At 39.5% G+C, this 23,968-nt stretch overlaps 1 protein-coding gene across 2 annotated transcripts in view; it reads left to right on the forward strand.

Moving 5' to 3' along the window:
• DOK7 (docking protein 7) overlaps nt 1-23,968 on the forward strand; it is a gene marked incomplete at its 3' end in the record, with an annotated part of 59,629 nt that overhangs the window by 16,589 nt on the left and 19,072 nt on the right. For both annotated transcript variants that reach the window (XM_079305848.1, XM_079305847.1), the window contains exons 6-7: nt 3,914-4,021; nt 5,556-6,430. In XM_079305848.1, the coding sequence (XP_079161974.1) occupies nt 3,914-4,021; nt 5,556-6,430 (983 nt within the window). The remainder of the gene's footprint in view (nt 1-3,913; nt 4,022-5,555; nt 6,431-23,968) is intronic.

Consider the following 23,968-nt stretch of genomic DNA (forward strand, 5'->3'; position numbering starts at 1 on the left):
CCCAGCTACTAGCTGGAAGAGAACTGCTGGAACTGGCTACTAGCAAGATCTCTTTTTTTTTTTCCCCTTGCAGAGATATTTAGAAAACAGTCCAGAGCATTTTACATTCTGTCTTGACAAAAGTCTAGATATGGACTTAGTAATGAACCACTGATTGCATGGTTTGTAATCTATACTGAATTGCATGCTTATTATTTGAGAAATTATCAAGTGTGTGTTGAACTCCTTTTTTACACTGGAAAGATTTGGGTTGAATGCCAAACCTGAACACAACAAAGGCCCAAGAGCTCATCAGTGATATCTTTGGTCAGTGGGCAGACCAGTACTGTCTGTATCTGATTATGTGACAGTCTAGTCCTGCAGTCTGGAAAGACCCCAGGTGTAATGCTGATAGTCTGGATGCTCTCTTTTAATTTTGGAAGCTTTTTCAGGCTGCTTTGTGACTGACTGGAGAGTGTACAGTGCTGCTGAGGATCCATCTGATGCTCTTTCTTTTTGTTGAAGCTTGATACATCTTTGGCCATTGCCAGACAGCTCTGTGGCTGCCTTCTGCAGTATCTGTACCAAGTGGATCCTCCTCAAAGTTTTAGGACATCTTTTCATTCCTCCAGACATCTTACAAGGTGTGGAGATGTTAGCAAGAAGGTGAGGGTGCAGGCCTGATTTACAAATGTGCCTAGAATTACACAGGAAGAAAGTAAAGAGAGATTTTCAGCCTTACTCAATTTAACAAAGTGATTAACCGATGGTGCATTTTAAAGGTGCATATAATCAATTAGGTAGCTGCTGACTGAACTGGATACAATACATTTTTTCCTGACAGGTGCTTATTGAACAACTCTGGAGCTTTGAATTACTGTGACACTTTAGTCCTATGTTACCAAAGTATTCAAAATCTCCCACGATGAGCAGCTGATGTGGCTTTAATGAATACCCACCAACGTAATGTAAAAATAAAATCTCCAGCAGAGGCATTTTTAGTCCAGCTAAATTGGATGTAATCCTTCCCCTTTGCCCAAAAGCAGTGTTTAAGGAGATTTCAATGACTGCCTCACCTAAGAGGTTATTTTCCTCATAGCAAGGGATCTATGTTTGATTGGAAAATGATAAAAATTTTCTTCTGAGAGAATCACAGGACAGGATACATTTGTTAAGTGTTTGGGAAATGAAGGTACTAATTGTTCTTGGAGCTGCTCTCGGATGTTATGTGGGCAGAAGCTGTTGGAACTTCCTTGGACAGCTGCCTTCTGTCCCCTGAGTTACTGATGTGGTAAATTGTCACACAGTTATTTAGAGGTTGTGTGTTGGGCATGCAAAAGGCAGAGGATGATGCCAACAAACCAAACTTGGTAGCATTGTGGCCTAAGAAATTATTAAGAATAGGGTTATTACAACAGGACTCGTAGGAGGTCATATGTTAGGCACTTCAGAAGTGGCTGCCAGTGACTTCAGTCCATAGTTTGATCCTGGAGGAAAACTTCTTGATTAGAACCAAAAATACTGATACAAGAATCTGTTACTTCTGGGGAATAGTATTCATAGTATAGTATTCATAGAAGTCTGCTATAGTATTCATAGTATAGTATTCATAGAAGTCTGACTTATTAGCAGAGAGATTAAAGGTGAAACAAAGACTTGGGTAAGGCTGATAGATAATTACCTAAAACTTAGATTCTATATGTGTTTGTCAGGTTTTGAAGTTACTTCTCTAACTATTTCCTAGAACTTGCTGAGGAAGGCTCTGCTCAATCTTGCACAAAAACTGAGAGGTCAGAGCACATAACTATTTTATAGACACATTTTATCCATAAGCAATCCTTAATGGGAAGGTTAACCAAAAAATTACCAGTTCTGTTGGACAGACAGTGTGCCTAGAGATTTATGGTCTTGGGTGAAACCTGGTGTGTTCTGTAGCTGTGCAGTTGACAGGGAATTTGGCTTCTGGAAGCATTTGAACATGTGAAGTGCAGACTTTCTGACTTCCCTCCTATCTCATCTTGTATTTTGTTATAAGCCAATTTGACAAGATCAGTTGTTTGACCAGTTTTTTATAATTTTTAAAAAATTACATATTTTGCTGTCTGTAAGAGGGACATAATTTATTAATAATGTTCTGAAAATCTGCATTTGTCAAATAGTCATATTCTGAGGAAAGTGAAAGGACCTTTCCTACTGACAGTTCCTTAGTGTGGGAAGGGTTAGTGTCTGTTTTCATCTTGGTTTGACCAATTGCTGATCTGTTATGACAACTTTATGTTCAAAGTGTTTGTAGAACATTTTTCTTGGACCTTTTTTGGACATAAGGCATTTAACTAGATATAGCAGAGTAACTGGAGCAGAGGGCATTAAAAATAGGCAGCAGTTTGTAACGCTGTATGCTACTGAGCAGATCCTTGCATGGACCTGTCTGGGTTGCACCATAGGTGCTGGTGGCCAAATGTTGTGTCTTCCTTTGGCAGAGGGCCAAATGGAAGCACTGGGGCTTGCTTTGAGTAAGCAGTTGCACAGGTTTGAACTAGTCAATGCCCAATGTAAGCTGTCTTGCAGTGTGAATAGGAATGGACACCTAACAAAATAATCCACATCAGGCAGTCCTGTTTTCTGTTCTAAGTTTAAAGTGTATCAAACACTGAGCTGGGAGGCACAGAGGTCACAGACCCTGTTTGTTATGGGCAGTGTTGCCTTGTCCATGTTAGAAGACCCTTGGCTTCCAGTGTATGTTGTTACAGATGGATTGTGTATGTCTTGGTTTTTTTGCTCTTCTTACCCAGATTGCAGACTGCCAAAGATGGAAACCTCCTCGACATGGGAAAAAAGTTAGAAAGTTCATCACTGTCATTTCTGTTCCTTCCTAGGACAGGTCAGAAATAGAATATGGTTAGGGAGGAGAGATAGGGCAGTTTGTTTCTCAGGGCAGTTGATAGTGTAGGGAGCTCCCATGGAGCTTCAGCTGACCTGACAGTACTCCTTCCCCTGATTGTGAGCTTGCTTTGACTGCTGTGTTGGCAAAATCAGAACCAAGTCTTTTAAAACTAAAAGACCTGGGGTGAAAATGAAACTTTTCTTTTGTCTTTCAAACTGGTTTTTGTCTTACTAACTCAATCACAACAATGTGTAGCCTTTTTCATCCTTTTTTTTCCCTCCCTTTTATTAAAAGATTCAGTGTTTTTGTGGTATGCTTCTTCTGGACAGTTGATCAGATATACAAGAGCAGCAGTTGTGAGGAAGCTAATCTGTTTTCACTGTCATTAATTATTTTCCCTGTGTATTAATAAGAATTACTGAAGTTTCTGATGATGATGAAGTTTATATCCTCTGCAGCTGCTGAACCTGACACACCCATCAGTGCTATTTGAAGGAATCCATAAGGTTTCTCTTTGGATAATGGATATGATTACTTCCAACATCTGGTTTTGTTGTTGTGCCTGCTGGAAACTAACCTGTTTACTGATGAGACTTTTCCACATTCTGTTTAACTTTTGGTCTTTCTGCTTTTTTTTTTTTTTTTGGAATATAATGAGCCACCTTCAGAGAAATAACCTCAGCTGAAATGGCAAACTCCCTAAAATGTATGGGGAAAATCCATAACAGTACATTTCAGAAGTGGGTCCTCTAGACTTGCTGGATGCTAATTATTTCTGTAGCTATTGATTTTGGTGCTGGGCTCTTCAGTGTTTTGTCCCTCCTGGTAACTATTACAGACATTGGGTATAATCTCTGAAAATCTTTAACACTTTTAATTTTTACTTACTATGTAGCACATGTCCAGTATGTACATGAAGTCAGATTGTCCCATACATTTTTCCAATCAGCATTTCAAGCATAAAAATATCTTTTTTCCTTTCCTTACTTTTTATTTATTTTCTATGTTGCCACCTTTATTTATTTCTTTATCTTCTCTTTCCTTTTTAAGATCCAAGTACAAACCCAGCCTATTCAGAGGAAAGATTGGCTCATGAAGCTTTGCAGTTAGAAAAGCGCTTGAGCTTGCTGTCCCATACGAGTCGCCAGGGTAGTGGAGGTAAGAAATACCTTTAATGAAATAAAAATACATTATGTTCCTTCCTGCCCAGGTTTTAAAAGCTATATGGCCTGTGTTATAACATATGGAGCTTACAAGAAAAATAATAGAGAAATGGTCAAGACATTAGATTTGTTATTTTTTTTGTGAGGCAGTTCTTTAACTGTCTGAAGTCCTTTGATGTAGATTGGAGGTTTTCAATTCAGCAGCCCGAGTTTTGAATCAAACACTATTAACCCAGGAGGACCATTTAGGATGATGAGTCCTACAGAATTTTTGCATGTAAAACTTTAAAAACTGTCTGCATCAAATCTGATATCTACTCAAGTACTTTAGTCAGTGCAGCCTGTGTAGATGGACTCACTTGTAGTGTTCACACATCATGATTAAAGCAGATTTTTGCAGTAAAACATAGGACTCCTGTGCTTTCCTCTGCTATCTGTACATGCTTTTCTGGGGTTGTTGGTGCATCAAAGTAGATTTAGTGTCTAGCACTGGGTTTGTAAATGGGCCTGTGCCCTGAACTGCTATTTGACCAATTTAATAGCTGAAGTTAGATCATCCAAACATGTGCTTTGCTCTTGATTCTAAAGCCTACAAGACTAAAAAATGTCCTTGTGAAGATCCTCAGGAGCTTACTTATGTGCTTTTATACATATCCATGGCTGCTTTGGCCTAGACACTGCTGGGTAATGTGGTTTGTGACTGAATTGCAGTGAGGCCTCCTGAGGTTTTTCTTAATTAGCACATAAATACTAGACTTAACTGAATGGATAGAAAACAAATGAGACTTGATAGATAAGCATGCCTGGTTTTTTGGGTTTTTTTCCATTCAGTCCCTCTGGTCAGTAATCATTGCCCAACCTCATAAACAGCTACTGCCTTTGTTTTCACATTGGTTTTATTAAGAAACCAAAAAATAACATTGTGGACTCTGTGTATGCAAGGAAGTGGTTTTGTATTTGTTTGTGTGATGTTTGAGTTTTCTCCTTGTGCCCTTTCATGCCAATGTTTACCTTTTTTTAATTCATATTCTGTCTTTGATGGCAGTAATTAGCTTTTAAAATGCCTTCTTGCAACTATAATTGAGGAAAACAATTTGCAGTATAGGTATAAATGAATGACAAGATATTTTTGTATATGGATATGTAAAAATCTTTATTAACAGTAGTATTCTTATTTTTATTTGTACAGTGATGTATGGTTTTATTTTGATACAGCAACCCCATTGACTGTATGAAAGTAAAATATGCTTGAAAAGGGGAGAACTTGGTGCACAAACTTAAAAAATTTAGCCTTGAATGCATTATGTTTCACAGTGTGGTAGGGTTCTGGCAAGGTAACTTACCATTGTATTTCATTTTTCCCGTGGGGTTATGAGTTATTGCATGAATTCTGGCTTTCTGACAGCAGTTCCACTTACAAAAAGCAGATGGAATCTCAGGGCAAGTATGTCCTATTTGTACATACTTGCCATGCTTGAGTCTGTTGGTTGTGTTTTAAGCATAGGTTGATGTGTTTCCTTCTTTCCTAGGAGATGATAGGAGTATTTCAAGCTCATCTTCAGATACCAGCCACTCAGATGTCAGTGTTGGGAGCAGGTTGACAGTGTGGCCTGAGCAATCTTCAGCCAGCACCTCTCAGGAGAGCCATGGCCTGGCAGCTGCAAAGGGCATTCACCTGGCAGAAGACAAGACCCTTCCAGAAGGGGCACGTGGCACCACTAAACCCCCTCCGAAGCCCCTCCGATCCAGACAGCTGCAGGAAATAGGTCGTCAGAGTTCTTCTGACAGTGGCATAGCTACTGGCAGTCACTCTTCCTACTCTGGGAGCTTCTCTTCCTATGCTGGCAGCTTAGACATTTGCCACGGTGATGAGTTTGGATCCTTGCTGAGCTTGCCATTGAACTTTCCTTCAGATCAGAGTCTATGTACTTGTCCTCACAGTGAGTCCCAGAGAGGTGTGGGATCAGAGTATCAGGTTCCCAGCTCTCTCAGACACGTTTATGATATACCCAGGAGTGTGTTACAGGCAGCTTCTAAAGAAGTGCAGCTGAAGAGTGCAGATTCCATGCTACCCAAGGACCAGGCTATGCCTGCTCAAGGTGCCAGTGACCCAAAACTGCTACTACCACACTTGGAGGCACAGAGGGGACCTGAGCACAGCCAGCACAGAGGGAGGCCTTCATCCTTACTCACAGAAAGCAGCAAGGACTCAAGTGATGAGACATATCTGGATTTTGTTTCAAGGTGGTCAGACACCAAACCACAAGGACAGGTGTCAGACTCCAAAAGTAGCGAGCTGTCACCACCTGGTGGGGCCTCAGCTGACCCCTGTGACACATGTAGCCCCCACCTTGGGATGACAAGAGCTCTTTTTTCATCTTGTCCAATCTGTGGTGGACTAAAGGTAAATACCTAACACTGAGCGGATGCTAACGAACCTTAGTTAATATAGCATGATTAATTTCAAGTTATATAAGTTGTAGGTCGTAAGTAATATTGTTTCCTTTATACTCTGAGCAGGTAATAACTTTTACTGTTGTTTGTACTGAAATGGAGAGGCTTAGCACATGGTTTCCTGAAAATCTGTGCATAGTCAAGAAAACACTGAACAATATAGACCACATTGATTACTTTTAAATTGGCCAGTTTTGACTTTGAGTACACGTAAGTGACAGAGAAGCTTTTCAGGCACTGGATTTGTCATATAATGGCAAGCAAGCATGAAAGACACTGACCTGTCTTGCTGCTGGTATTTACAAAGAAAGGAGGAAAGTCGAATAATATGTGTTGGTCATAAGGAGATTTGAGTGCATACTTTTATTTTATTGATATTTTTCTTTTCTTCGTCACTGTAGTTTGAACATTAGACCCATTTCTCACTGGAGACATGATGGTCAAGTCAGCATGCAGTCCAGTACTGTGGCAAATGACAGGTGCTTTAGAGCAGGTACACAAAAACTCACTAGCAGTCTACAAACAGGGCAGTTTATTTGCAGGAAAATTTATTTTTGATCACCAGTCACATAAAGATTTAATACCTAAACTAGAGAGATTTGCTTGTCTTTCCAAACATATTTGCCAGTATCTGTTACTAAGACTTTGATATTATAAATTATTTTTGGATCTGCTGCATTCTTGTCATTTTATGGCAGTAGGCTTTATACATTAATTATACATTGCAGGAAAATGTATCTGATTTTATCTGTGCTGGAAAAGAAGTTTTTTCTTTTTCTTTTTTTTTTTTTTCTTTTTGTGAATGTGCTTGCTAAACTAAAAGGTGGTAAAACTGCTTGTATTAGTGAGCTGTTGAAAGGCTGGGAAGGTTAGAGGGAGTGCTTAATTTAGGGAATGTGTGAAGCAAGGATTCAGCAAGAGAGACTTCTGCATGAGGAATTAAACACTGACATTGAAGTGTGTGCATTTAATTAAATGTGAGATTACATAAACCACTGCTATGAAAAGGGCTTGTATGCAGAGTAGGTGATGAAAGAAAAATTAAAAGACTCTAAATTTGAGGGATTGTTTACTTCTCATGAGATGTTTCATGCATTTGCATCGAGTGCCTTCACATATTTGCAAACTGGAAAGCTCTGACTGTCTGGGACACTTGCACAGCCTGGTCCCAGCACCTTGGATGTTACTGTGTCCTGTGCCTGCTGCACTTGGCAGGTAGGGAGGCACCTGTGGGACAAGTTTTCTAAGGCTGTGGTCAGTGGGATCAGTGACCTCCCAAGGCCATCCTTGCCAGCCACCTGCACCTCACAAGCCCAGTTCTGGAAGCATGGCTGCAGGCAGTGCAGTGCACAACCATGTGTCTGCTGCTGGCTTCCTGTGGATGCTCCCTGTAGTTAGGGAGAATTTGGGAAAAGTGACCAAGACTGATTTCTGAAAGGGCTCTGCTTTGGGTTTAGAAAGCTCAAAGGTGGCTTTGTTATAGGCAGGGAGGAAAGAAATATTTCAGGTACAATTAGCTCACATGGTCTAAATGTTTCTGGGTGATCTGTATTAGTTTAGATGTTAATTTATCTGATCTTACCCTGAGTATCTGTGGAAGATGGGAAGCTGAAAGTGAGTATTCCATTGGATGTCTTCACAATCAGTAAAAGCTAAATTGAGTCACCACAATTGTCTGTTGACTCCAATGGCATAAATACCCACATCTTTTATTGCAAAGTGCTGTCAGGGTTAGCAGTGTTTCTAGCTGCCCTAATAAGATAAATTGGCAAGAATTTCAGATATTGTCTGTATTTTAAAAAAATTCAGATAAACACTGGTGCAACCTTTGTACTAACTTTTGTTTTAGCATGAGATATGTACCTCTGCTATTTTTTCCTTAAGAACCCATTTATAAGCAGTCACGAAAGAAGTCTCATTAAATTGAATGATTCATGGGTTTGTTTCCTTTACTTTTGAAAGGAAAAAATAACCCTTTGATGCACTCTCTTGAACTGTCAATGGTGAGTTATTTTAGCAGTATTTAATGGACACTGGAGTTTCTCCTGATAAGTACAGTGAAAGCACAAATCCATAGGCTGTAACTAAAAAATAATTATTACTCCTACTTTGAACAGAATATATTTAAGTTAGGGCTGAGAGCAGCTGATTTATGGATTGATGAAAATACCAGGTTTTCATGTTTATCAAAATTTGTGTTCAAAAAGCTTTAATAGGCCGGTGTTTGGAGTTCCTTTGCAATTTTGAGTTAAGCTGTTCATTAAATTGTGTTAATGGCTTTTAAATGCCTACTATTTAAAATGACCTGAGTAGAGGAAGGTCTGCAGCAGTAATTAAGGCTATAAGCATTTCTTTGTTTTGTGCTCTGTATATAAACTTTGGCAAATGGAGGTTAGGTTAGGGCATGTTGTGTGCGCATGTTGAGTTCAGCATGGGAAGAGTTGGAGAGAGGTTGCAGGATGAAGATGTGGAGGGCATGATGGGGGTCCTGATGGGACTGACTTGTTAAGAACCACCTGCTTCTCTAATGACAAGGATGAGGATGAAAACAGGGAGAACAAACCCTGGGAAAGTGCCAAGGCTCAAACACAAAACAGGGCGAGGAAGCTTTTCTGTCACTCTGCATGAAAACTAGAACCAGCATGAAAAGAGTTACTAAATATTGCTTCTATGATTTGTATATTGTATTTCTTATTAGACACTGGGACTAAGAAGCAAGCATGCAGGGTGATGTGCTTTCTGTTGTATGTAATTGTGCTGTGCTCAAGATGTCCTTTACAGATTTCCAAGGTGTGCCTTTGCTATGTAATTTGACCTAGTTGATTTCAGTGCTGTAGATGATTGCAGAGGTGAATTCATTGTCTATTGTAAGTATAATTTAAGCTCAGAATTGATTGTTACAATTTCTGAGTAAGCTGTAGAGATTTATTATTAGACTTATTACGTTTTTAACTACTTAACTAATACTAATTTGATGAATAAAATTTTCTTGTATGCTTGTTGCTCTGTAACTTCCTTTGATGCTATAGTTTGAGAAATGTCAACTTTTTTATAGGGTGTTCCTTTTTTTTTTTTTTTTACACCACCATTGTTTGTAAATTTTCTTAGAAGTCTGAAAAATAAAATTATTTTCCAACTGGTTTTGTCCTTTTCCATCTGACAAGTTACGGGTTTTGTTTTGCTTTGCTTTTTGTCCTCTGACCTTCTTCTTCTTGCAAGTTGAATTAATATGGAGTGTTTATGGCTGTCTCTTCATGCTGCTTAGTATTATACTCAAATCACAGTTGACAGCTCCAAATGTGCCTATTAGTAGGAATTACATTTATATATGTCTAGTTCATGCTAAACTCATATTTATGTCAGTGGGAGTTCTTATTTATGTAGAAATATAGTCATGAGTATTGCTTTTGTAGCTAACTGGCCATGATAGAGGGGAAAAGAAGTTGTCACTTTGTGTGTGGCTGTTGTCATCAGTCTCCATTGGTATTCAGCCACCTATTTAAGTTGATGATTTTAATAAAATACCGAGGCCTCACTGGGGACAGCATGGTCACAAATTAGGAGCTGATCTACCCAAATTATCTGTGAGATGCTTGTATAATTCCTGCTACCACAGTGACTCTATGCCTCAAACTTTGAATCTCCCAGCATATCTGTAGTAAGTGGAAATACAGAAATGATGAGGTCTTGATGGATAAAAGAAGTTTTGTCAGGCAGAAGGATCCACAGCACTGAGGGGCTGAGATCCCTTCCCTGCACAATGCAGGGAGGGCTGCCACCTGCCTTGGGGCATGTGTTTCTCAGGTTAAGTGAGGAGTTGGTTTGGCTAGATGGTAGGGTATTTAACTCTTTTATACTGTTCTGTAGAAACAGCTTTATTCTGCATGACAACTCCACAGGAAGAAAGGTGTATGCCTTCCTGTCATCTTTGAGCAGGCTCTTTCCTGCTGTGTCTGATTGTGCAGCACCACATCCCCCTTTCAGAGCTGGTTCACACCTGCAGCCTTGGGTGAGTGCAGAGTCTCTGTGTTCTAGAGACACTGTGAATATCTGTGTATCCCTTGTGCATTGTAGACCAGGGAGAGAGACTTAGCCTAGGAAGAAGCACAGCTGGTGTGACTTCAGGCAGAAAAGGGGCTTGAGCTCTAGAGCATCCTACACTGAGGTCTCTTGTGTCTTGCCTGGACTAATTTCACCAGGGTCAGGAGCAGCCTGTCACTGGGTTGGGAATATAGCCTTAGTCTTCCAAATTCTGCACAAACCCCTTAACTTTAGAGTTAGCTGGTGTTTCTCCTTTCATTGTAGATGCTGCTTTTGAAAGTGGTGAGAGAGAAGGCCTGCAAGGTGTTAACTTGCATAGTGAAATCTGAGAAATGACAGCTGCATGACTACATGGTCATATCTGTGCAACTGAGAATGTTTTAATTTTTTTTGGCTTTTAATCAAGTACTTTCCTAATGTAGTACTAAAACAGTTACTAAAGAAATCACAATGTACTGTTATCTACAACCTTAATTTAGCTTTTTTTTTTTTTTCTTTTTTTGTTGGGAGTCATTACCTCTCCCCAGGAGACTGAAAACCTTATGTGTTTATCTTGTACTGTGTTTATTTCCATGCTTTCTCTGAGAGTGTAGGAACATGATTATTTGTAATTGCACATCTTTTACATCTCTTTTCAAAGATTTTTTTACAGTATTGATGTGTGGTGCTGTAACATTTTATGCTTCCTCCCACCTTTAAAAAAGCTACAAGCTGTCTAAATTCTCAGCTGAGAAGGATGCATTTTTCATCTTCTACAGCATTGTTTCTGCTTGTGTTTCTGCCCTAATCTCAGAGCTCTGGGCCATTGGGCAGCACACTGTTAGAACTGTAACAGGAACAGTTTGCACCTCAGAGGAACCTGGAAGTCAGTTGTTATTATTGACCTGAATGATGTGTTTGTGAGGTTTCTGTATCTGGGTCTTGCTGACTTTTTGCATGAATTAGAAAACTTGCTTTTGTGCTCTTTTCTTTCAAGATTAAATTCCAATTGTTTTTCTGTGAGTCCTGACTGTGATACATGAACCAGCAGTGATGTGCTGATGTGATCTTCCAGCACATGTCACCACTGAATGAGGTGTCTGCACTGGACAATGATTTGGCCATCTGGCATTTTACTTAAATTACCATTATTGTAAAATACTCTGAAGGCTCTGAAATTTTTACAATAAAGTAATGTTACTCTTCAGATTTTCAGAGATTCAAAAACATCTTAAAGCCCACCAGTTGTCCCACAGCATCTTTCTGAAATAGAAGAAACCCATGATCATTTTTGCTCTTGACAATGAAATGCAGTGATTTTAGTAGCTGGTTATGCTGACAAAATCAGCCAGTGCAGATCAAAGATGAGCAAAAGTATGTTCTCCAGTTGAAGCTGACAGAGAAAAGGGACAGAAAACAGGTGGATATAGTGTCAGGCTTAGAGCTACATTTGTTTTGTTTTCCTCTTTGTAGTTTTGACCAGGAGCCTAAGTCTATTGCAGAGATATCTCCAGCCTCTTGATCTCATCCAGGTCTACGTATGCACTGTGTAGAGATATTGCTTAATGTCAGCTTGCAGGAAAGGAAGAATTTTTTTTCCTCCCAGTTCCCCAGTTAACTTGTACAGTATGGCAATGCTTCTTGGCAGCAGGTTTCACTCCCAAGTGCTCAAGAAGAGACCCAGCTTCCTTTTCCATTGCTGTTGCTGGTAAGAGCTCTTCTAAGTGATCTGACTCTTCCAAAGGTGTGCATGGAGGAGGTCAAGGGGTAAGAATTTGGATTTGAGTTGTCACAGTACACCACATGAGACATGCCAGCCCTACCAGGGCAGTGCAGATCTGACTTGCTTTCAGCACTGTAGGAGGTTACCTTTTATTTAAAAACTGTACTCAAGGTACTCTCCATCTATCATGAAAGAATCCTCACAGCTTTGGTGCAAAGAATAAGGGTTTTAATCTAAATTTGGAAGAATAAGTGTTGGCAGTTCTAGGGATCTGGCACTAAGGGGAGCAGACAGCCTGTGGTCTGTAATGGGAAAAGAGACGCCTGCCACAGGAACACTGGTAAGTGAAATGGCAACAAGGGCAGGAGAAGAGAGCATCTTTCCTTGCAAGAGGGAATGCAGACAATGTAACTGAATTAATTCTTCTGTACCAGACACAAGTGTTGCTGGGTTGCTGGATTGCTTTTCTGTCAGAGAGCTTTGGAGATACTGACAAACCACAGTATTGATCTTCTATCCCCATCACAATGAATGAACGGGAAAATTGGCTTCCTCCCCTAAATAAAATCAAGCTGGATAATAGCTTTTATTAATACTAATACCAATGCCTACTTCTTCCTCTGTTGGGAGCAGTAGGTTTTCTGAAGAGAAGAAAGAAATGCTTTGAAGGAGGAATCTTTGACAATAAAAGCTGGAAAAATTATTCCCTTTGGAATGTAGGGTTTGTGGGGTTTCTGGTTTTGATCCAGCTGTAAAGGAGACTCTTCAGATTGCTTGGAAAATGGCCAAAATGAGAAAATTTAAGACTTTTTTTCCCCCTCATTCTTCCTCCACCCCTTAAATAGAAATCCATTTATTTCTGGAAAAATTCAAAAATTCCACAGTATCCTGCAAAGTGTTAGCACACAATTTCTATCTTGATTTTCTAAAAAGAAAAAAAATTCACCTTCAGAGGAAGGAAGTATAAAAAGATGTAAGGAAAGCATGGAGCTGAACTCAGGGGAAGAGAATAACTTCAGTAGCAGCCCTGGATTAAGATTCTTAAGTTTGATTCCCATATGGTTTATTTCCTTCTGGAAGATCATAAACAAAGTTACTTTCAAAAATCCTCAATTCCTCGACTTGGATTTCTGAAAAATGTTTGTAGTGTCTGCCAACGTTCTATTTTTAAGGTTTTACATTAAAAAGACTATGTAGGAAATATTTTGTTTTGATTAACAGTCAGTGATATCAAAGTAATTGCATGGCTCAGAAGGAATTGGTGAGTGTCAGTAGGATAGCAATCATTTAGATGGGATGTCTGGAGGGCTGACAGCAGCTCACTGTGAGTAGATGAGAGGACTGAAAATAGATGCTCTGTAGGGGTGTGACCTTTCCAACCAACCTTTTTTGACAGAGCCACTTAAAACTGGAAGTATGCAAATTAGAAGGGTGAAATGTGTTCCAATAACATTAGAGAAACCGTGCTTAATCTTCTTGTCCACAACTCACAACAAGACAGAGGAATGGAATTAGTTTTGATAATTCAGGATTCCCAATATACCTATTACTTCAAGATATCCATGGAAATATTTTCAGTCTGGCCGATAATATGTCAGCATGAATTGTAATTATTTGTAATCAGATTATATTTGAAGGTATTAGTTGTGATGTGCTGTAGGTAAATCCTTACTGTTTTTCGTTCAACCCTATTCCAAGTTGCATTACTTTAGTAATAAAGAACAAATAATTTTTCCAGCTATTATATTTGTGAAATGTAATAATATGGTAACAACATCTTCAAATGAGTAATGCAATTTTGGCATTTGTAAGCATGAAAATATGTGGCAACAAATCTGCTGAATAGAAAATGGTTTATTACCTGCTCCACTGAACCTGCTCCATAGTTTCATTATACTGAAACCAATTTGAGGAATGGATCACTAAAATATATTTATATGTTCAGAACCTGAATGAATGCTTCCCATAGGCAAAGGAGGTAGTAAATGTGATACAAAAATTCTTAATGGTTTTCAGGATGAACTGTTTTTAAAGTTCCTTGGGATTTTATGTATTGCTTTATTATACAGAATTCTGAATGCTCTGCTGAAATGCCAGAGAACTTGTCTAGAGGAGAGAGAATTTTTTAGAAGCCCATAAGGAAGATAAGACTGTCAAATTTACCTCTCCTGAAGTTGTACAGTTCTGACTAAATTGTGCCTCTGAGTTCAACAGAAGTCTTGCATAGACTTCAGCTCCTTTCCTCTGACACTCCTCAAAGCAAGGCCACTGAAATCAGTTAAAATGTTCACTTCATTAGAGATTGGGGCTGCATGCAAGTTAAAATAAGTAAGATGGATCTTTGATATTTAAAACAGGCAGATTTCAAACCCTGTCCCATAGTAGAAGAGTGGAATTGTCTGTTCTCAGGGAATACAGAAACAATCCATACTGAAATCTGGTGTTCTTGCTCTGCCTGGCTCAGTGTGGAATGCATTTGTCAAACCTGGCCACCATGCTATAAAGCTGCTTGTCTGTAGTAGACAGGCTCCTGGCAGGAGCAAATGATGCTCCTGTGGTGGCAAAGTCTCACTTTATAAAGAGAGGTAAGAAGCTTGAGATCTGGACTAATGCAGGGATTTTCTGTTTGAGTTTTCTTGTGGCCAGCTTACCTCACTCTGTCTGTGATATCTGTATTTGCTTCCCAAGGCTGTTTGATGAGAGGATGTTTCTACCGGACGTTGGATCTTGAAAATTCTGTCCAATTGCTAAAGATGATGTTAAACACAATGATGTCCACATAGCAATGAGAGAGACAAAGTTTGTTTGCCTTTCAAGAGAACTGTGGATAGAAAAGGAAATCATTAGTGAGAGTTGCTAAAGGAAAAAATCAACCTGCCAGGATGAAGCAGCTGCTCCACAATTTTTGTTTTAACATCGTGGCAAGTCTATCGCTAATTTTTATAACTTCAACAAATAGTTGAAAGCAGTTTTCTGTTTAATGAAAGATCAAAAAGCAGTGGCACTGAATAAGTTACTTCAAGAGAATTTTTTTTTGTGTGTGTGAAATTGAGATTGAAGAATGGTGTCTTTCAAGAACGGCAGTTACCGGTAAAAAAGTTATGAATGTGAGAGCCCTTACACTCAGTTGATTCAGAAAATCTGAGACTGAAGAGATGGCAGTTGAAGATCAGTTCCTTCTAAGAATGGGATTGGCCTGAGGGCTGAGCAATTTTTTAGCATTTAGAAAGGAGCAAGGTATCAAGAACGTGCCTGAACTTCAAGCCAAATTGTAACAACAGAGGGAAGAAAAAACAATATGAGTCTTATATTTTCTTAATGTATCCTTTTCTAAAATCTTTATGGAGAGACACATTGCACAAAATCTAACTTGGCAAATTTTTTTGGGTGCAATGACTTCCCTTCCCCCTCCCATTTTCTCTATTAGATCAAAAGCCATGCCCAAACAAGAATTAGGTAAAACTGAGCTCTTCCCCCATAAGATGTGAGAGCAGATGACTGCAGGGACCTTCTGGAGCAGTGTTTTTGGTAGCCAATTGACCCAATTGGGTTCCCTTGGTTATGGCTAAACTTAGTTGTAAAATGTAGGAACTCTGGATAAGAGCCAGGGTGGCACAGTGAAACCTCAGTTATTTCACCTGACCAAGTAATTATTTTTTAAAGTGTGAAAAAACCTTGTTACCAGTTGCACTCAAACTTCTGTTCCATTCCTAAATGACACTGCTCCCTTCCATTCTGGCCATCCCTGCTACTGAAACAACATTTTGTGCCTTGAAAAACTATCTTACTTCAGCTGGTAATTCAACCTGTGAGTGTAGCACAGAAGTGTAAGGAAAAATGTTATGTGGAGCTACTGTTGTTTTCCTGTCCCCTCTGGTTCATCTCTAGGGACATTTGATGCATGAATATAACAACACAAAATTTGTGTGTATGTGTGTGTCAAAGTTAGACTGAACTTCCTCGGGGGGGAAGAGGACAAGGTCAAAATATGATAAATGAAAGCCAGGATGGGGTGAGTGAATACAAGTCATATAGAGGGCTGCTAGGCTGCAGTAAAATGCCTTTACTGCAAGCTCTGCTTGTATGTTTTCCTTGGAGTTATCTTTTGTCTTTCCACATTTTTTTCGCCCCAAGAACAGGGTAGATGAAAGAAAGCAGAACTTGGGACTTTCTCTGCAGAAGTTCAACCCCACACAAGTCCTGAAAGTAGATGGAAAAGGGCTTTAAAGTTGACTTTGCACTCTCAAGTCTTGTCACATGAGGATATTGGGCTATTCACAGGATAAAGTGCAGCAGCCAGCTGTCAGTCAACTAAAATGAGTGTTTCAACAGCTGGGAATCAGTGGGACACGAACTCTGGCTGTGTTCCCTCTCCCCCAGCCACATCCTCTGCAGTAGTCTGGATTCTGTGGAATCCTCTGCTAATTCAATGCTGATTGGAAGCAATTTTGGATGTACTAGAAATTTGAGCCTGGAAAATATTAAGGAAATATAAACCTTTTCCAGATCTGGCTTATTAGAAGGACAGAGAAGTGCTAAGTGGGCTATATCAGGGCTAGTAACTGTACACTTGAATCCCCTGTAGCACAAGGAAAACATTTCCAGATGAAGTTTGCCAATTCATCTCATTCCTGGAGACACAAAGTCAAGCAGAACACACGTGCTATAGAGATAACTACTATAGGAGGCTCTGGAAAAACAAACCTAGAGATATAATTGTGCCTAATAATTTATTGCACTGCTCTCTGATATAGAAGAAGCCTGGGAGCAGCCCCATGCATAGTTAAGTATCTGTATCTTTTGAAGCTGTGCAGCTTAATTATAGCTTCATTACTTTTGACAAACCGTAATTTCAGTGATGGGCCAGGGATAAAGAAAAACACTTGTCTTAATTTTACTATTTTGAGCTTTTCCTCCCTTATTTGTCCTTCTTCTTCCATCCATTTCTGTCTACTGATGATCACTGATTATCTTGTTAATTTTTTTCTTGAAGAAGTTGACTAACTATAGCCCTAAATGTGAGGTTGAAAAAGGAGGAAAATGAATGTGAAGATCATATTGCAAGGCTTTCATTTTTATTCTTCATAGGCCCATAATTAAGCCCACTCTAGTTCTCTCTCTGGGGAACAGGATGCACAGGTTATAACAAGGATTCTTTTCTCTGTGTCTTTATGTGGAATGGGCTGGAAGGAAGGAATCAAGTAACTAGTCTAATGTAAATTGGCATAGCTCCATCAGCTACAAGATAGGCACAAGTGTATTTTTAGTTCCAGCAGAAGCTAAACTCACTCTGTGGAACAACAATCTTTGGGGAAGTAGAGGAAGAAAAAGACTTTTCTCAGGGCTTTCCCCAGATGAATGTTTCAAAATGGTAATTAAAGCTTAACATAAACTTTCTCCATCTCTAAGAACCCACAGGGACAGGTTTGTCTCTAAGATCTGAGATTTCACTTTTCCAGCTTTTCAAATGTTTTCATTTGAGTCCTTCTCTATTTACTGTCAGTCACCACAACTGTGGAGTTGTAGTTGAATTCTTTATTTGCAAAAAAGGAATCCCTTTTCTTCATGAATAGCTGACTTGGATTTTAAATCTTCTTGTAAGCAGAAAACTTGGGTAAAGGGGATACTTCATGCACTTTTGTGTATTGTTCATTTTCCATAAATTGCTGCTTTGCTAACCACAGAAGTAAGGCCACCTTAATCCCTTTGTGAGCACTTGAGTCCAAAGGTCCATATGTTAATGATGGTCATTCTGGTTTATTTTCAGCCTCTCCAAGCTTCCTGCTCCACAGAACTTTTGTACTGACTTTGACTATTTTGAAATGGGCTAATGCTCTGACTCAGAACTCTGTGGTTTCTATTGGACTGTGCTGTTCTGAGAAAATGTACAACAGTATTTCCCATTGGCCAGGTTTTCACGGGTATTTCTGCAGTACTGAGATGCTCAGTGGGGCACAGTCAATCTTGTGAACTTTAAAATGCAAAGGGAGTGGATCATGTGAGATGTTGCATCCTATCTGTGAGCCCCATGCCTCTCCTGTTTGTGTTATGTGCTGAGCAAGAAGAATGAGCTGAGAACCACACACTGATTATTTGCACAGTGGTCAAATCTGCTGTTTTTCATGCTTGTTTGGGCCCATCTGAGTCTCACTTGCTGGAGTCTCTGCCTTACGTGGTTTCCTTGGGTGCAGAATGAGTGGAAATTAACAGATCTGAACAGATCTGAACAAGGAAGTTCACACTATCAAATGTGGGGAAACTGAGTGTATTCTAAATTACAAATGTTCTTGCAGAAGTGTAATGCTACCCCCTGTTGGAATTTGGGATATATGAAACATAAACCAGAATACATGGAATTGAAGCCTCTGACTTTGTGTACATTACTTTGTTTCCATTGCACTTGACAAGACTTTAAACTGCCAGTTGCTCTAAAAAAAGTGGTTTTTAAACATATATAGGAAAGCTATTTTTCCTTCCAGTTATCAACACTGAGTTAAATTTAAAATATTCTTTCATGGTAAAATACAACTGCAGGCACAGATGTGTGTCATTTTACTGTCTTTCTATAAGAACACAAATGTATAACCTATTAATGCCAAATTTTATTGTTCACAAACATCTCTTCCTAAAGGCCCTGCAACTTCTAAAAAAGAGATGCAGCCTCTCTTTGCATGGTTAAAGCTACAGTGTTTACTGTGATTCAGCTGCAAGCTGAGGAAGAGCACTCATGTTTCCCTGTGGAAATGGAACTGGCTAAGGCAGTGCTGTGGGTGCACTGCTGGACATTAGGCAGACTGGAAAAGTGTGTTTGGTCTCTTGTGCATGAGCAATGCAGCAGGAGTTCCTGCCTGTGCCTTAGGAAAGAGGCTTAAGAGGAGCTGAGCTGAGCAAGGCTCTGGGAAGGGGAGAAGGGAATGTAATGTTTCTATGAAAGCATCTCTGAAAAGCTGACAACACTGTTTTGAATTGGAAAATCTGCTGTGTGTCTTAATGCTTAAATTAAGATTGTTCCTTTTCATAAAACTGCAGAACATCATCTGCTACTGTAAATCAGGACAGCTCAGCTGAGGAGTTGGGGGAATAATGTAGATGTTTCTAATTACCTGGAAGAATTAATTGTCTTTAATTTGGCCCTAAGAATACGTGACATACTGAACTTCAGATTATATGGGGGTATTTGTCTTCATTCTTAGATCTCACAGTTGGAGAAAAAGCATTTATCATTTCTGAGCTGAGTGTGGTTTATTTTAATGGCAATTGTGTAAGGAATCTTTAATGCCCTGAATGGCAGAATGATTATTATGAGATACCTGGTGAGAGATAAGGCAGTGAAGGCTGATGTTAATACATTGTATCAATATATAATAATATGTAATACCTAGCATCAATTCACAGGAGTATTTGTTCAGGGCTCTGTGCACTGAAATCAGGAGATGCTGTGACCCCACTGTTAAGTTTGAGGAATATATCCTGTGACATTTGCATATGGTGTTTTTATTTTTCATGTATAATAATTTTTAGTTCCTTTCTTCTAACACCTCCACCATTCTGGCTATGCTTATCAAACACATTGGATTAAAATTGGTTTCAGAGGCAATTTGCTATGTCTTGTGCAGCCCTTTCCTCTGGCTGGTGGAATTGTTCAGCCTAGTCCTGGCTCCTGCTGTGAAAAGTCCTCCTGTATCATGAACCAGGAGTGAAGTGTTCTCTGACTGTACTTCAGTGTCTTTGTCCTATGAGGAGTCTTCAGGATCTTAGATGAGCTCATCTCTTCAGCAGTATTCATGGTCATTAGTGTCCATCTGTCCATTTGAGTTTCTTATACAGCTCTCCCTAGAGGGTTTGCTACTGCAGCCTCTTTCTGCAGATTGTCACTATATTTATCCCTACAAAATCTCTATGAAATAATAAAGTGCTTCTACTGTATAGAAACCAGTGCTTCTGAATTTTACCTATGGTTAAAGAGGAGAGACCCTCAAATTCACAGAAATATTAAATAATTTTGTTTGATCTGGAGCCATCATACCAATCTTTGAGTAACCATAAGAAGCTGAAACCTTATTAAATTAGTAAGAAATGGTAAGACAAAGCCAAACCCTGAGTTTCACAGAGGTGGCAGAGTGTCTTTATTTTATTTATGTGTTATAACTTGTAGTTTTGGCCATCTCTGTAATCACCAGCTGTCTAGCTGATTCTGGTGTCAGGACAGTTTAGGAGGTTTTGGTGTTGTGTGCCTTCAGACTTTGCTATTGACTCACAGTGAGTGCTACTGCTTTGGGCCAGCTGTACATTATCCTGACTTATATTTTTGTCTAGCCAGTATGCAAGCTTGTCTTGCAGCAATGCCTGGAGACAGACACAAACATCACTGATGTGTTTACACCAGGTATTTTATATGCCTTGGATGGTATTGCACAGCTGCTTCCTCTAGAATTCTCTCTGAATACTTCTGTGCATAATGAGACGTGTGTGATGTCAAAAGGATGTTGTTTAGGTTGAAAAGTTAAGCTCCTCACTGTTCAGGAATTGACAGATTTACCATTGCTCATGCCATCCTGATTGTACCCACACATGTGTCTCTGTCGTGCAGTGAGTGAGACAGCTGCCCCATGGAAAAATTGGTATGTGACCAGGTAATTGCATTACAGTCCAGTTCAGCACACTCCTAGTGTGGCTGTCCAGTGTGTAGTAATTCTAGGTCTGCTTTTGAAAAGCAAAAGGCAAGAACAAATCATGTGCCTTGTTGCTGTGTCAGTTTTCCCCTGGGCTCATATATTATCAGTAGCAGGGATTGAAATTTGACCCTTCAGTGTTGAAACTGAGATTCCACCATCTGAATTTCTGCTGCCTGGCAGATGGATCCAGGCTTTTGTGGTAGGGAACTCAGGCCAGCTTTTCTTTCTCTCCCATGAGTGAACACCTTCAGAGTATGCTGTAGGCAAGTTGTGTCGTTTTTGGAGGTAATGATGTTAATGGTTGTGTTCTGTGTTGTGTGACAAGTGGCTCCTGGCTGCAGGCAGGAGACCCTCTCAACAGAAGCACATAAGAACCACAACTGCAGTAAAAACCACGAGAGAGAGAGAAGATAGCAACACAAATCTGGACTAGAATTAAACAATACTTTCGGTTGTTTCTCACCTCTTGTTTTTTAAACAGGACCTGTAACTTGAGTGGAGCTTGATTATCCCACAGGGGTATATTTTAAGGGGTATATTTTATTGTGGCACAGCCCATGGCTTGCCAGTGCCACTGAATTGACAGATTCATGCCTCATAAAATAGCTGATGTTTGGGCTTGGCTGAGCAAGTGGAGATGTTTCTGAACTGACTTCAGCAATCTTTTCTGTAGGGAGGCTTGTGACAGATGAAGCTGAGTAATCAGGCGATTGTGAAATTGGAGACCTGCACCTGAAACATGCTATGGGCAGGAGTTTGTTTTATTTGGAGTTGTTAGAAAGGATCATAGAGTTTAAAAATTCTGTGTCTTTTGTTCTGACCCTGATCAGCTGCTGGGTGAAACAGTCCATCAAGGCAGATGACCTTTAAAGGTTTTCCATGTCTGTATTTATTGACCTTTCCTGGGAACTTTGTTTTTCCTTGTGGCAGCCTAAGCATTCAAGCTTTTAAACTTTAATGTGATTTAGAATAATAAACTAAGTCATAGTCTTTAATCCTTACAAGAAAAATACTATAACTGTCAGTTTCATTAGAGACTGATTCCTTTTTGCTGAAATACCTGAGTTATGCAGAATGTTGGATATACTTTTTCTCTTCCATTTTATAAAAAAGCACTTTCAACTTTGTGACATTGATTTCAAAATCTTCATTCAGTACCTCTCATCGAGTCTTTTGCTCCTTTGTGAAGTTTCTGATAGTTCAAATTTGTTGTAATAAACTGTATTATGTGACTGTAATCTGCTGCCTCCCTGTCCACACAAACTATGTGAAGCAGCCAGAGGGTTGTGATGACATGTCACAGCTACTCACAGCAGGCAGGAGGGTGTTTGTTCCATGTTGGAGAAGTCTGCTTTGCAGTTCCTGCTTTTCAGAGACTCAGGGATTTTGAGTCATGATTTTCATAGTTTTCTCTTAATAAACTGGGTATTTTGAATAGCCTTGTTACTACATAATAGCTTTAAAGTAAGGGAAGGGAAAGGAGAAAAAGCAATCTAGATCATCTTCTCTGTGAAAATTAAGCATTTGACCAATGCTGCAATCAAGCTTCTGTTTAAAAGTGCATTTTTGGTATGTGCAGAATAAAAATCTCACAATGCAAATATTTGCTTCTATTACTGTCAAGTACAAAGTCCTGTTTCATAACAAGAAGAATTTGGGAGCCTCTCAATGTTGAGCCTTTCTTCTTCCAGTCTGAGGACTCAGACTGGGACAAAACATATATATATATATATATATGTAACTGTTTGAATTAAAGCAATAGAGACCTAAAAAGCATAGAATATTTTGTGCTGGAAGGGACATTTAAAGGTCACCTAGTTTGATCCCTCTGCAGTGAACAGGGGCCCTTTCCACTAGGTCAGGTTCCTCAGAGCCCCACTCCTAATCTTGAGTTTTCAAGGATGGGGCATCCACAACTTCTCTGGGTGACCTGTGCCAGTGTTTCACCACCCTCTTAGTAAAAAATTTATTCCTTACATCCAGCCTAAATCTATCCTCTTTTATTTTGAAACCACTACCCTTTGTCCTATCACAACACAGTGTGCTGAAAAGTCTGACCCCATCTTGTTTATAATGCCCTGTAACTACTGAAGGGATGAAGGGATGTCCAAGGTGTCCTGGAGCCTTCTCTTTTCCAGGCTGCACAACCCCAACTCTCTCAGCCTTTCCTCAAAGGAGAGGTGCTCCATGGGGCCCTCCTATCATTTTCTGTCCATTCTTTGGACCTGCTCCAAGAGTTTCATCTTTCCTGTGCTGAGAACTCTAACTCTCAGTAGGCACAGAATAATGGAGCTATAAAAAGCTGCCAAACTTAGATGAGCTGAAAGAAAAGCTTTATTTCTAAAGATACACAAAGGGAATTACATAAGCTGTGGCTGATGAGGTGTGTCTGAAATGTTGACACAGATATCAGGTGACTGGCATTTCACTCCTCTTGCCAGTGATGATGGAGCCCTGATCAGAATTCAAACCTACAGAAGCTAGTCTGCTTTTTCTTGGAAGTGTTTTAGGAGACAAAATAGGAAACAAAAATATTTTGGCTCTGAGAAAATGCTTGGTTAATATTGATCAGCTATCCATCATAGCCAATAATGGGAAGAATTATTTTTAAGGCAGTACTTTCCTTTTTTTTTTTTGTTTCATCCACCTAACCTCCAAGCTTCTGGCTCCTTTTTATGTCATGGAGGTGATCTTGCAAATCTGTTCTGGTGCTTTTTCTCACTATGAATCTGACAAAACTTCTTCTATAGCCAGGAAATTGCAGTACAGTATCTTTGCTGTCTGCTGTGGAGGTTATATTAGATGATCTGGACTTTTTGGGTTGATCTTGGGCCCAAAGACTAAAACCCCCATAAGCAGCCCCAGAGCAGGATTAGATATGTAATCATTGAAAAGTTGTACAGAGATGGGTAGGCCTTATCCTATTCATATTGGACAGTATTTTTAGCTGCTGATTTTGATTTTTTTTTTTTAATGCAAACTGGTGTGATCAATCACACATTTCATGAAATTTAAAGTGAGTGAAAGTTTGAATATAATAAAATGAAACTTTAAAAGAAAAAAACCCAAA

Source organism: Erithacus rubecula (genome assembly GCF_903797595.1).
Source record: "Erithacus rubecula genome assembly, chromosome: 5".
Lineage (NCBI taxonomy): Eukaryota > Metazoa > Chordata > Aves > Passeriformes > Muscicapidae > Erithacus > Erithacus rubecula.